At 40.9% G+C, this 15279-nt stretch overlaps 1 protein-coding gene across 1 annotated transcript; it reads right to left on the bottom strand.

Moving 5' to 3' along the window:
* Nucleotides 1-5722: 5722 nt before the first annotated feature.
* Nucleotides 5723-15134, bottom strand: mettl4 (methyltransferase 4, N6-adenosine). Its single transcript, XM_023408311.2, has 8 exons — nt 14704-15134; nt 13746-13811; nt 12528-12888; nt 12268-12337; nt 11924-12098; nt 11724-11830; nt 11539-11630; nt 5723-6378 (listed from the first exon to the last, which is right to left on the bottom strand). Exons 1-8 carry the CDS (start codon nt 14932-14934, stop codon nt 6119-6121), a joined length of 1362 nt encoding a protein of 453 aa, XP_023264079.1. The 5' UTR covers nt 14935-15134; the 3' UTR covers nt 5723-6118.
* Nucleotides 15135-15279: the final 145 nt, after the last annotated feature.

Genomic DNA, 15279 nt, shown 5'->3' on the forward strand with positions numbered 1-15279 from the left:
TTCAGCTGCAGTCATTACAAATTTCCTTCAGTAAATTTAACTGAAGTTAATTGTTGCTGATTTTCTCTTCCCCCCCTTCCTGCCCGCTGATTAAAAAAAGATTCCTACAAACACCAACAAAGGTAAAGGGCTCTTACAAAGTAGCATGTTGAGAGGAAGAATGGTCCAGGTACTTGTGTCATGCTGAGCTTTGTTTTGCACACCATTGCCCTTTGCTCAGCAGAGAGGGCGGGATTGGTATTCTCCTGCTGAATCTGACAACGTGCTTGTGCTGTTGCTCCAGAAACTAACGAAGGTGCACAAGCCGAGCAGGTGTGCAGCACAAACTCTGACCTGTTATTAGGCAAAAACAACGGTGCTAAAGGAAGAGAGGATGATCCAGTGTAACTATATATCGCCGGTGTAATGGCACAGCTGAAGTCTGGTAAATACAATAAACTTAATGAGGCGTGGTAAAGCATGAAATGAATGAGGGGCAGTTCAGTGTCACTACGAGACAGACAAATAAAAAACCACATATACTGTCAGGAAATGACAAGCCATATTTTTGCAACAACCTTTAGTTTTACACAAGGACAAATCTTATCTCCTTATGTTGCTCGATTGACCAGGGTCCTAAAACTCGTTGAGAGATACATCTGTGTCCACGTGGTCCAAATAACAAGAAGAGAGAAAATATCAAACAATACGATATGTCACTTACACGAACTTGATGTGCGAACACATTTTCTTTGACTTTTTTGTGCCTTCTACAGTTTGGACCCCGAGAGGAGTTAAGATACGGTCAGTGCTTTGTTCTTTGGTCATTGGTCACTGGGTTTTGTCACGGTATATTATCACTGTGCTGCTGTAAAGCGTGTTTCCTGCCGTTGATCTGCTCAGAGACCTCGGCCCTATTCGAGTTGGAAGGCCAGTAAGGTTCTTCCGCAAATTGACTCAGAAAACCATCTATTTCTGGACCAGGGCGACTTGTCATGGTGAAACAGCAGAGGGCTTTACTGTTATCCAGAATATCATGATCATCACTTCCCTTAAAGCATGAAAAAACAACCTCAGACTGAAAGTGAACAGGGACTTTATCTAAAACTCTCACTGTCAATCTAAAACCTACTGTATATCCTTAAGCAAAGCACCTCCTTGCCAAAGTATTCACTCACTTGCAAAACAACATAATTATATTAGTGCTGACAGACTGTTGAAGAACTTACGTGTGACAATCAAACACTACTACAATTTTAATATCTACTTTTAGCCACTCAAATGCCATTTCACAAAGGGATTCTTGACTGCGATCCGTATTAAACAGCAGCCTTTGGCGTTTTACACATTTGCATAGATTCATTTTCCTCCCACAGAATTAAAAAAAAACTTCCATGGCTTTGTTTACTTCTCTCACAGTGGAAAACCCTGCAGCAAAGCATCCACTGTGATGCAACATGACCCGTCACTGACACAGAAATGACATTTGAGAAAAAGCTTCCTGAACAAAAATAATGAGGTGTCTTCAAAGCAAAGGAGGCAAATAGAGGTATTTTGTGGGTCTTTACTGAGGAATAGCAGGGTTTTGCCTTTTAAAGCTGTCATGACTCTTTCTATTTGACAAAGCCAAAAGATTTGTAAATCTGGTGTGATTCCCTGCCTGCTGCCATCCACCTGTCAGCCTTTTTGACACCTAAGCTGCTAATATCCCTCAATCTATCTCCTTCAGTGACTCTTTTAGACTGGCTGCTCATGTTTGGATGTTCAAACAGTCCTTTTTTCCCTCTCTGACACCTTGTCATTGACTCACTGACACATGCTGCTTACTGACAGACAGATCTTTACATGGGAGACGTGAGGTATCCTGTGAATGAATATGGATGGAGCCGTCCATCTGTCCATCCGCCATTAGGCTCCGCTGACACTGAATGCTGATGGGGCCCAGTGAGAGGCTGGGAAGAAACGAAAAAAAAGCTTGATGTGAATGAAGCCCTAATAGATTGTATGTGCTGAGAAGGAAGACACACAGAAGTAAGCATATTCACATATTTCTATCTGGCTGGAGCCCAGCCGAGCTGATCCGGGTAGAGGGGGGGACCCTTGGGCGGCAGGTTGCCAGTTAGAAGACAAACTATACTAACGCTCACATTCAGACCAGTGGGAGATTAGGAGTCTCCGTTCCACCTGACATGCTTGTCTTTGGATGTGTGGCGTGAGGGCAACAGCGTGAAGCAAAACCCACACAGTGACAGGGAGGACTAATTAACGTAAATCAAATTAAAACTGAAGACAACATACGATGTGAATAAATAGTTCTAATGCACCATCCGTTCCTCAGTGGAGTAAAATGACAGAAAATCAAATCACTGAACAAGAATTGTGTGTCTTTACAGTTCTATCTGGCACGGTGTTTGCGTGTTTCACAGCTTGTTGGTGTGTTAGCTTTTTAGCTTTTGGCTGTCAGTGGCTTGCAGCAGGACTTCCTGTTTGTCATTTGCACTGTTGCCCAGGCTGGAATCACATCCTCTGTGGCTGCCTGCCCTCAGTTAGCACTAGTGATCAACTTAAAGTAGTGTTAAGCGATTTTTTACAAGGCCAGTAAAGCAAGTTGTAAACACAAATTTGCATATTATCTTGTAACGCCTTATAACGTTGCAATGTGAAGAAAACAGCTGCCTTTTGACACATTCATTAGTATTCATATGAAGTTGTGTTTGTGACCACCTGCCAAATCTATCTTCGATACTTGCTCCGTTTTTAGCTTTGGTTTTAGTCTACACAAACTCCCAGGGGAAACATCTGTCTGTGGTTGACACCTTTCACATTAAACTTTGTAATCTGACCCATTGTTGACATAGAAACATTGATTAATGCAGCTTTAAGGCTCCAACAAGCCTACTTGGCCTTTTGGTTTACCATCTCCTCTACAGACTCGAATGTAGTGTCTGAAAAGTGATGTGTACATGCTGCTGTGCTGAAGTCCTGTGTTCTCTCTGTGGTTCAAATCTGCAGCAAGAGCCACCCAGTGGCAGCCAGTAAAGTGGCATAAAGAGCATATTTAAAACTTTTAACATTTACCGTTGGAGCATAATTAAACTTTGATCCATGTGTTATTTGATTACTTTACTACCCATTCACTTTACTGGAACCACTCATGATGTTCCCATTGTGTATGCTACACGTAAGTCCAGATAATGTGGATGTTTAGCTCCAAATCCTGTTCAGGATTAAAGTGTGAAATCTCTGAGCTGCAGTGTGTTCATGTAAAATTATGAGCTCTGCAGCGTCTTGATTTAGCTCTGAAACACCCTCCTCTGTTCACCTGTATATTTAATGACAGCCAGATATATCCTGTCCTTTGGGTGACTTTAAAACATGGCAACAAGTACACGGCACTATGTTAAATCTGATTATATCGCAGTCTACATACTCATAAATACATTTAAGATATTCAGCAAAGCGTTTGCTTTGATTCCTCTCATCTCAAATTTAGGGGTAAATGAATCCTTTGAGGAGATGAAATCATCATTTGAATGTTTATCAGAAAGGAAATAAAAGCTTCCTGTATAAGGAACTGTGTGTAAGAAAATCATTGATATTAAACAATGTTAGGATTTCTGAATAAAGAAATCTGAGAGTGTGAAGTAAGTGTCTGTGATAAAAATCTGAATTTTAATGTTTTTTAACGGCTGCATTTTGGTATAAGAGAAAAAATAAGAGCCCTTTTAGTTAAAAAGATATCTAGTTGTGGTTTTTCTTTTTACCACCAAACTCTTCTTTAAAATCACAACAACACAGAGTTGCTACCATAAACATGAGAGTTTGTGGTAATAAATTTATACCTTGGGAATTGTTCAAACGTCTGAACTTCAGATTTCACATTCTCTCTGATGATGCCGGCTGACAAAACTACTAAGTGCCGCTGCTCGTTCATTACAGTTTCTACTTTTTCTTTAGAAGTCTGATTAGCGCGTGTGTCTAGCAAAGACAGCGCAGAAGACAGGGCCTTGGGATTGAGACAGATGAGGAGATTCAGCTCCTCATAGGAAATAGTTATCTCTCTCAAGCCCCACGCGGCGTCCTGAGGGAGATCTGGCTGTGATGGCTGCCAGATCGCTGCACGGCTGTCTCTAAACCGAAGGCTTTGTTTTCCCCTCTGTGAGCTGAGTTGTTGACAAAGCCTCTGACTATTTGAAGCAACATTTTTTCCAAATCTCTTATAATATGTCTCGCAGTTTACCAGTGGCAACGCAAGATATTCTCTCGTGAAAGCTTACACACTGGAGCAACTGCACAAAATCATTCATTACCACTACCAAGTGTCTGATCTGATCAAAGGGTGTTGAAACAACTTCTGAAGACGTGACACTTTTCTTTTTCACGCTGAGATGTAACTCACTGCCCTCCTGCAAAATGAGGATTAGTCATAGATTTTAAAGGGACACTCCACCGATTCTACATGTCAAAGTCAAATAATTAGTGATGAGGAGTGAGGAAACAGTTGTATAATGTCTTCTGTTGTTCTGGGAGGAGTTGTGTCAAGTCATCACCCAGGTTTGAGGACGCAGGAACCTGCTGCATCTATAAGTCTTCTTCAAGTCTCTTTATGGTAATGCAACATTAAATACAGGCAGACAGGCAGACGTGATTTTGACTTACGTTTTCTTACTTCTTTCTTACTACTACAGTATTTTTTTATTTTTGCATTGTGACCTGTTGGCTTGATGCTTCTGTTGGAAACCTGCGCCTATTAGCTGACTCAAGTGTTGGCCACGTTAATTGATTTCATTGGTTTTGTCGGTCACAGGCCATCAGCCTTTCAGAGGGATGAGCTGTGGGCTCCCCTGATGATGTTCTCAGCGGTTTCCATTTGAGGTTGAGAGAAATCATGCAGCACTTTAGGTGAAACATTAGCAGTGTTGAAGGAAATATACCAATATAGAGGGAAAAAGTTTTAACCCACAGCTAATTAACTGACTCCATGGCAACATTATACTTCCTGTTTATGTCTACCAAAACATTGTGGGGACCGTAGATCCAAAATTGATTGACTTGATTATCCTTAATGGCACTATCGATATTTTTATTACATTAGACGTGGATGTTGGGAGGAGTGGACTCAAATTAACTGGACCCTCAACATTTTTGTTGACAGTCATTGTTGTTTATAGTTTAATTGCAGCAGATGTTTAAGAGCTTTGATTTCTCTTTGAATGTCATACTGAAACATTCCTCGGCAACAAACTTCTCTGCCTCTCATCATTAACTTACGTCAGGCCCCCGATACGGAGCAATAGATGAACAGGCTATTGTGTTGGTCGTGTGTGTGTTAGAAAGAGAGAGAGAGAGACAGAGAGCATGACAAGGTAATGTGTAAATGATCCTGCTGGAGTCACACTCTGGCTTCATTAGCTGTGATGTGTACTGTGCTGCAGTGGCCGTAACTCATCCTCATCTGCCTGAAAAGACAGCCCCCCCCCCACACACACACACACACACAACACCGCCACACCACCTCTCCTTCCTCTGGACAACCACAGGCTCATTAGAGAGGCTCCACCTCCACGGAAAAGGTAGGCTATACAGGCTTTACTGACAGTTAGTGAAGAGTGTGACTTTCAGAGGAAACAAGGAAATTTCACAGACAAATTATATGAGGATAGAACTGGGTGTCCTTGACAGTGTCATGGCTGAGTAGTGTGAAAGAAATGTATGTGGAAGGACGTTTACAAGCAAATCAAAATACATTCAGTATAAAATTTTATTTCGCTATGATGGGGAGACATTTTGAAATTCAGTTCAAAACAGCAACAATAGAAAGAAATACTTCATCTTTAAGACACATTTTGTTAAGATTACTCAAAATGGGAAATATAAAAAATATAAAAAAGCAAATATAAAAAAACCTTGTGTTGTTGCAATGTGGTAAAAGAGGTTCAAAACATAGCAGCACAGAAATGCACTTTCATCTCTCCAACTGCATCATCAGCCCTGTGATTCACTACTTTAAAAATGTACCCAGACTCAAAAAGAAATCAAAGGTCCCACATGCATGAGAAATACAGATCAAAAGGAGCTGGTATAGAAATATTCTACCGTTAAATCTTTATTAAAAACAAAGCGAAATGCTGAAGATGAGTCATGAGTCCTCAGTGGTTGGCCGCTGAAGAGGAGGAGAGGATTCTACAGGTGACTCGGATGCTGGTGTGACTGCGGGTTTGTCTGTGCAGATCCCATCTTTAGAAATGTCTGTTGGATCATCTGCAGGTGTCAGAGCGAAATAGCTCGAGTTCTGAAATTTGAGCACTTCATTGCCCCAGCTGGTCCAACCGGGTTGCAGGCTTCGAGCGAACAGCTCCAAGCACGTGGCTTCGGCTCCAACATACAGCTTCAACACCTCTACGGAGAGGAAGAAATGAGGAAGAGGAATGATCATGGATGGATTAACTCACTATAGCGCCTGAAACAATAAAGCTGTTGGGCCTAATGTTCAATTCAAAATGACATGTATCAACAACTGGGGGCACAAAACACGACTTGAGCTGCTACACTATCAGAAATGCAACAGAATTGGACCAATTTGTGTATCAGATGCTTATGTTTCTGTTCCTGTGTAGTCGAGTATAAATGTAGTTTCTAGGAGACAAGATTACATGAGGACACAGATGTACACACACAAGCCCATGAGTGATGCGGTACATGTTACTGCCAATGGTTTGTGGTGGTAATATGCCCAGGAGGGCAGCAATATGCCAGCAAAAGCAGGGAAGAAGAAGACTGCCACACAGCAAACAATGCAGCTTTCAAACTTTTCAGAAAAACTAGCAAATGCAAATGTTTTTGGATTTTTTTGGGAGGAAGGAAATGCACTTATCAAGTTTGTTAGACCTCAAAGATACACAAAATGCAGTGACCCTGCGGCTTTCAGGTGCCAGGTATGTTTGCCCTCTTGGTAATTCAACCTTGGGAAGAACAAGAGATAATAAATTCAATTGTAAATTTTAATGAATTTAAAGTTGGGTTGTAAAATTACTGCACTGCAACCTTTTCTTATGGGAGCACTTTGCTTGTTACTCTGTAAAAGTCAGAGGACAGCACTGGCAACCGCCCAGCTCCATCACACCATAGCACAGGGTTTTCTATGTGGACTGGCAGTGACCTTGAGTCTATAAGTGATGATATTCCAGCAGCAGCAGCAGCAGCAGCATACCTGACAGATACGTTTCACTTCCTCCCCTTTGCTACTCTGTCTGCTCTTGTGCAGGCTCAAACCACCCTGACACTCGACTCAGCCAACACTCAGGGAGTTAATGAGCTCAAAAGCCTGATCCCCTAACCGATCTAACCTGCACGATGCGGTGTCCTGCCTCCCGTTTTTCTCTTCCTATGCATGTCACAGAGACAGAGTCACGGAGTGGAAAGGCCAAACATGCAGCTCTCTGACTAATTCAGCCCGAACCGGTGACTCAGCTCTCAAAGTTGAACAGAGAATAAAAGGTCTAATTATGCTTTTTACTCTGAAATGGGACAACATATGAAACTTCTAGCAAGAAAGGCCTGAGGCAAAGGAAGGTGTTACTTAACTGCTGTCTAGACAAGTAACATTTTCAGTCTTATAAATTCTGTTTTGCAAGTTTCTCGTATTCTCTCCAGAGTTGATTCAGGATTAACCGAACCGCAGAGAACTAATTATGTATCCAGAACTGCTCAGTTTGATCAATCACGGCACAATAAATAATTCCATGGTCAAGTTTGAATAAAATATCTGCAACATAACTATGGCTTTAATCATTATTACCATGAGTGGTCATAGAAAATGTCATAGATTTAAACATAGATCTTTTTAAAGTCTCATGTTTCCTGTCTTTTCAATAGGATGTTTTCAGTCAATATAATCAATGACTTGTTATGGAGTGCCACAGGGTTTGGCTTCGGCCCCATGTTAATCTTCATTTACGACTATGTTAACCAAGTAACATTTTCAGTCTTATAAATTCTGTTTTGCAAGTTTCTCGTATTCTCTCCAGAGTTGATTCAGGATTAACCAAACCGCAGAGAACTAATTATGTATCCAGAACTGCTCAGTTTGATCAATCACGGCACAATAAATAATTCCATGGTCAAGTTTGAATAAAATATCTGCAACATAACTATGGCTTTAATCATTATTACCATGGTTGGTCTTAGAAAATGTCATAGATTTAAACATAGATCTTTTTAAAGTCTCATGTTTCCTGTCTTTTCAATAGGATGTTTTCAGTCAATATAATCAATGACTTGTTATGGAGTGCCACAGGGTTTGGCTTCGGCCCCATGTTAATCTTCATTTACGACTATGTTAACCAATAACATTAAGAATCGTTCTTTTTCCTTGTAAAAAGCCACTAATCAGTTATTTCAGTTTATATTTATATACATTGTTTATTATTTATTATATATATTAATCATTAAAAAGGCATTTTAAGGATGTTCAATCTTCTTTCTTACTGAATATAGTTGAAATATCATTCTCATCTTCAGCTTGCATTAAAAACCAACTAAAGTTTGAACCATGAATCAAAAGCACTGCTATACCGATCTCTGTGTTGTCATGTTTTGACAGGTTCAAGTCTAGGTTCAACAGACAACATGTCAGTGAGATGTAGTGTAGATAATGGTGGGGCAGAGTACACAGCAACCAATAGTGCATGACAGTGTTGGATTGTCCGCCTGGGTGCAGTTACTCTTTCAAGCTGCTGTATTCAATATTTTTTATATCAACAATGGATAAAATGACTACGTATAATCTGAATGGGGTCGACTCATCACTCGATTCTGTCGTTCCCCTTGACTTTGCGATATGTTTTAAAAAACTTTAAAGTTTACTGTTTTGGTTCACTCTCACCATTATCATCCTTGCCATTTTCAGCACCAGGAAAAGCTCTAAAAACCCACTTTCCCCTTTCAGCACCAGACAGACAAAGTTGTTGAGTAGCAGCTAAACACAGTGCAGCATTTAGCAGCTTAGCAGCCAGATATTTCCCTCAGGAGCAGTTGAGAGCAAAAAAGAAGAGTGAATGTAGGGCTTAAATTTGCCATTTCACCTTTATAAGGTGATAATACATCAAAGTATGTGGCCAAAGGAGCTCAGGGTATTTCTGGAAAAAAAGAATAGAAAAGACAGAGGCCCATAATCTAACCTAATTTTGACTTCCTTACTGCTTTTCAGAATTTATTAAATAAATTTCAAAGATCACATTTACGGCACAGAGGGGATCACATCAATTACATCGTCCTCAGGGGATCCCAAATTATATTACATAGTGAGAATTCAAACGCTCTACAAGCAGCCCCTAGTGGCACTGCTGCTCCTTACACCCAACTGGAACAAGGTGATTTGAATCATCTGACATACGACTGAGTCACAGTCTCGCACAGGTCGAAAACAAAAGGCAATTAGACAACTGGCATCAGGGTTTCGGGACTCTGGAACGACCAACATGGAGAGCTGACAAATCTGGATAATGCTTGATTTCTATGTGTTTTTAATTAGACTGTTTTCATTTTTAACTGATGGGATAGTTGACAAGGAAGGCTTAATGTTGTAGCTGCCAATGAAACATACTGGTAAACAGATCACAGTCACAAATAATTTCCCAGTCAACAGTAATGCAACCCACACCACTGGCACTGTGCCTCTTTCTGAAGTGAATATTAGGAGCAGCCACTTAACCACTGATTAAAATACCAAGTTGGGAAAATACTTTTTTTTTCTAAAGTTGCGAGGGGGGGGGGGCTAGTTAATAAAAACCACACGTCTTGTCAGAGCAAAGTGCAAACACTTATTTTTTGCAGCTTGACCATCTGGCAACGATGTGTTGTATCCGTAGTGGAGAAATGGTGTCCCTTATCTCTCCATAGCAACCACGAATGTCAGTGACAGTAGCCCCATCTGAGAGGGGAAGTGGGTCAGGGTTTCTCAGCGCTGCGGGTCTGAGGGTTGTGGCTTCACGCCGTCGAGGCTGCCCACTGGCTCGAGCAGACCTGACACGCTCGACGTGACCGCTCAGTACAGCCAAGTTATGAGGAATGAAGGTGTGGGGACTTTATGTAATTTCTAACAGTTGCATTATCTATTGCAGGAGTGAACAAAAGAAAGAGAAAATCATCCCTCAAGCCTCTAGGTGTTAAATTATCATCTTAAATAAATAATCTGGTCTGCTTTTATTTGGCAGCTCTACAAGATTTGGGTCAAGCTCTCCTAATAGTTCATGCCACACTGCAATTTCTAACTATTACACTCACAGATTTGAGCCACACCCACTGCCAACAGAGGCTTCTCACTTCTGGCAGAATAACAAAAGAGGGACAGTAACTGGAGTTGAAACATATTAATTGTAGATGCTGCTCATTCTGGCCATTTAGTAGCAAATCTTTATTTTAAATACAACGAAAAAGCACCACAAATAGATATTTTTCGACCATTTTTGTATTTAATTATTAGTGCAACTCAGTGTCTGCATCTGACAAGTATAAATAAAAATATTGTGTGCATAAAAAAATAACTCCACAGCAACAAATAAAGTGACTGGAATAAACAAACCAGCTCTCGGTAAAACTGCTGAGAGGCTTTGCAATGAACAAAGAATCACACATGGAGACTGAGCACAATCTGTATACTAATCTACTTAATCTCTATGGCATCACAGCTCCACAATAGCATCTTTATGATTTAAATCAATGTATTTGTACAATATCCAGCCAATTCCATGAGGTGCAGGCTTTTCTGTGCTCCTGAAAGGGCACTGGCAAACACTGGCCATGTTTTGCTCTCCATACTGCACAATAAATCGCGTTCCCCTGAGAGGGAGTGATATGACGTCAAGCCTCTCTTATTCAGAGTCCCTGCATATTCATTGTCAAGGTCTTACATTGATTCCAAGTAGCAGGAGCCGTGTTGAAGTCAAGTCCTGCCACACCACAACCAGTGCAAACAATATCAATTTGAGACATCTGAGCAGCAGAGGTTCAAATTCTGAGAAATCCAACCTGTCATTGGTTGAGGATTCAAGCCCTGTGGTTATTATGGATACAGTAGAGACCCTGTATGTTGTCTTTGAGCAGTGCTCTCTCCTCCAACATGACCATCTGCAACCACTGTAAGCATTTCCAAAAGAAAGTGCCAACTTTCTGCAGTGGAAAAGGTATTTATACACTCAAAAAGTGTGATATATCCACTTAAATAATGTAATAAATCAATAATTTATTACTTAAATGCATTAATTTCTCACACAAAAACACATTGTAGTCATAATTATGTATGTAGTTTGTATGTAACTGCTGTCGCCTTGCGAACTGGAAGAAAATCAAAATGGGTTTTTAAACAAATTTAAATTTCAGTGATGCACCCATGAAGAATTGATTCAGGCTTAAGACCATTGCTTTTGCATCTGTGCAGGCGATAGCAGGATTTAGAGCTCATCGCTGGCACCGATAACAATCACTGATGTTGCAGCATTGCCCTCTGCTGGCACAGTAAAACAGAACAGTATTGTACTTGATGTATTTGGAGATATTAACCTGAGAGTGAGGGCTTCTGGGAATGGAGAGCTGATGGGACGCTGACGATCAAGCGGCTGTCCTCTACGGGAACCTCTGGCGTCTCCAAAGAGCTGAAAGTAGTCAAACAAGTCCGAGACTAAATATGATTTTGATTTTTGGGTTTGGGCGTAAAAGTGAAAGACAGAAGTCAAAGATTTTAAAACCTTATGGAGGTATCTGCAGAGGAACGATATCGGCCCAGGACCAGCACTTCATACGGCTTCTTGTGTGGCGAATCCAGTGGAAACACAAACTGTCCAGATGTGGTCACCTGAGGGAAAAGAGCAAAAAACCCACCGTCAAACGTCTGGAATCACACCAACAGGTCACATTCGAGAGCTGTTTCTATTCAAAGCTTCTGTACCTTGACCCAGAACCATTCGGCTACGACCTCTATCCCCCAGTGTGGATACAGCTCATCACGGACGAAACGCAGGTGGCTGGGCCGGTTTGTGACCCAGGTGACGACTAAGCAGTTCGTGGACGCCAGTTGGGGGATAGGCAGCCGTTTCAGCTGTGATGAGGGCAAAGAACTGTATCTTTGTTGAGGAAAAAAAATACATAAATAAAAAAAGATGTAATCAGTGTAAATGCATTCACCATACCGTTCTCTACTTCAGTATGATTCTTAAGATACGTCTGTTCTGCCTTATGTACAGTAATACTTTTCTACTTTCTGCTTTACACCTTCTAAAATAGCCAAATTACCTGCGACTCCTTTTCACAGACTTGTTTTCCCACGGTGGATCCATAACTATTAAGTCAAACTTTGTTCCATCTGTGTGAGAAACAAGCAGCTTTAGAAAACAGACACAACTAATATGCTCTCACTCAATGAGAATTCAAAGAAACACACTGAGTCACATTAGAATTATTTACGCCACTAAATTCAGAGAGGGTTGTTATGTTATGTTTGTGCCTCATGTTTCTCTCTGATTCAGACGCACTGTTCCACACATTGCACTCACAGTGGACTAGCGGCTGGATTCGTGTGAAATCAGACAGCAGGAAGGCTGTGTGTGGTGGTATTACATATTCCTCTCCCATTAGTGTAACCACTGTGGCCTCGTCCGCCCTGTTCTCCGTTACCCGGGAGAACAAGTCAACATGCGATGTGCAGCCATCCTCAGCAGCAAGTGACTGAGTACGCTCCTCCTGCTCCTCCTCGTCCACTAGAGGAAGCTCTTTAGCCATTTCACAAAGAGCGGCAAGGCTGCACTCCTGGAGGGGAAGAGGCTCCGTCACCGTGTCCGTGGCTCCGGTCAGATATCCCAGGTACCGAGCAGAGTCCACCAAAGACTTGCTTCCCTCCAGGATGACAGACCTGATCTGCATCGGCACACATTACAGAGATTATTGTGACTGGGTGGTGTCATAAACTGAAAATATAAGGATATAAGGATATAAGAAAGTAACATGGTCATTTACTCAAGTTTTGCACTTTTTTTGTTCAGTTCTGATGTACTTTAACTAACTGCTGATTTATTAACATAATTTTAAAAAAAAAATTGAAACTAAAAACTTTTTTATGTAGTATTATCCAAAGTGAGAAATCATCTCTGATCAGGGGAAGCTGTTCTCTGCTGCCTACAACAGACTCGAATTTGGGATCGCCAAATGATCTTCTCACCTCTCACAATAAAAGTGTCAAAATTAACATTGGCCAGACGAGGAAGCAGCTTTCTTAAAGACGCTGATGTTCTGACATGATAACAACATCAACTGCAGGACATTAAAGACACTTTACGACCTTGTGGGGGGTCATCCTGGCTGTTAAAGGGACAAGACATACTACACATTCTTCTTGTCAAAACCTGGCACCTACATTACCCACAATGCAACTCATCTGCCGACAGTTCTGTTGAGGAGTAGGTGTGTTCTAATAGTGGCTAATGTAGCGTCGAGCTGCCGGCCTCAGGCGGAGAAAAGGAGCAGGCTACAGAGGTCTGGTGAGGTCACCTTTTTCTAACTCCACACCACCCATCTTCAATCTTGTAGTCTACAGCCCCAACCAACTGAATAAGAAATGTGACTGCAACATCACGGTTTAATTTTCCCCAACCCAGTTGTTCTCTCCGTGACACATTCATTTCAGTGGTTTAATACGACCCCTGCTGACACAAATGTCTTTCTACAGAAGATATATGCAGCTTGGACTTATATTTAGAGAATGAGAGTCAACCTACCTTCTCGTGAAAAGCTTGTGCATCAACTTCCCCCTGGTTGAGGTCACTGTGTTTTCGTTTCCTTTTCTGAAAATAACATTGTCATTACATTATACACTGATGAATGGAGAAGCACAAGTAAACACAAGCAAAAGATTCAGGTACCAAACACGACCCAAATAGCTTCCACGTTTTTAACTTGAGAATAAAAAACAAAAACGTGTAACAATAAAAAAGTGACCTACAAGATATTTTCATTCACAATCATAACAGAAACATAAAAACATCATTGCATTATGAAGCACTGATTTGAGGTTGGAAAGCTAGGTGCTCTGACTGACTATAATATATTGACATGTTGAGCAAGTTTATTCCCCTATGACCTGGTTTAATCTTTATGTGTGTAATTGTCCTTTGAATCTGTAAAGTAACTTTCTCCAATATGCGTTTGTAGATGTGTTATGTTATGAAAGAAATTAAATGTATTTAATCAATTTGGATTATTCAAACAAAATAAATTTATTCACACAAGATTTTTGCTCCAAGCATCAAAAAGTAATGGATGCTGCATTATTAAATATCTTATTCCATGTTAAGTAATTAACACCTAGAAAACTGAGTCTGCAACTAGATAGATAGATAGATAGATAGATAGATAGATAGATAGATAGATAGATAGATAGATAGATAGATACTTTATTTATCCCTTAGGGAAAATTCATGAACTGACAGTTACTTTTATTTAAGTTTAATTTAAGAATCTGGTACCTGCAAATCTTGTCTGTCCATCAACTAATTGACTGAGCTCTACAATACTGGTTTCTAGAGAAATTGAAATTGCAACACATTTTTGTCCCAGGGCCCCTCAGGATGAACTGGTATTACTCAACAGCATGAGTACTTCTAAACTGTACTTTAGTGCTTGTAGTTAGTTGCATTCCTCCACTGCTGTAAAGTAATTTTGTGGCACAGGATTTACCTTTGATGGTTTGTTTACTTTCTGTAACGTATCCGTGTTTCCTCCTTCCACAGCAACACTGGCATTCACACAATAATGGCTCTTTAAAATCTGAAAACACCGCCTTTTGAAACGACACTTGACTTGTGACTTTCGACCATTTCTCCATCGGATGCAACGCGAATAGCCCTGATCAATAAGTGAGCATGCATCCAAAACCCAGCCCTCGCTGCTCTGGACCACCACGGCCATTGTGAACGTGGTTGGTTACAGCTAAAGCGACTCACATAGCTGCATTAGGTTCCAGTGTAGCGAGCCACAACTCGCCCGGGACCACATACAAATAAATCTTAACAGCTCGGCTTTCCTAAAAAAACGAAACCGAAAGTAAACGTCGTTCAAGACTCAGCGTGACTCAGTAATTACTTACGCAGAAAAGGAAACTAACTGCGTTGGTCCTGAGCGGGCTTCCGTAGAAATTCTGATGCGTTTACGTAATATTGATAGGGTGGGAATAACAAAAAAAACAACCGTGATTCAGACTTGGAAGTGTTCACACATTATTCCAGGGTAGCCTTTTTGTAAAGCTCCTGTATA

This window comes from Seriola lalandi, unplaced genomic scaffold (genome assembly GCF_002814215.2).
Source record: "Seriola lalandi dorsalis isolate HSWRI2012SDOR001 ecotype SW California unplaced genomic scaffold, Sedor1 jcf7180002054360, whole genome shotgun sequence".
NCBI classification, from domain to species: domain Eukaryota; kingdom Metazoa; phylum Chordata; class Actinopteri; order Carangiformes; family Carangidae; genus Seriola; species Seriola lalandi.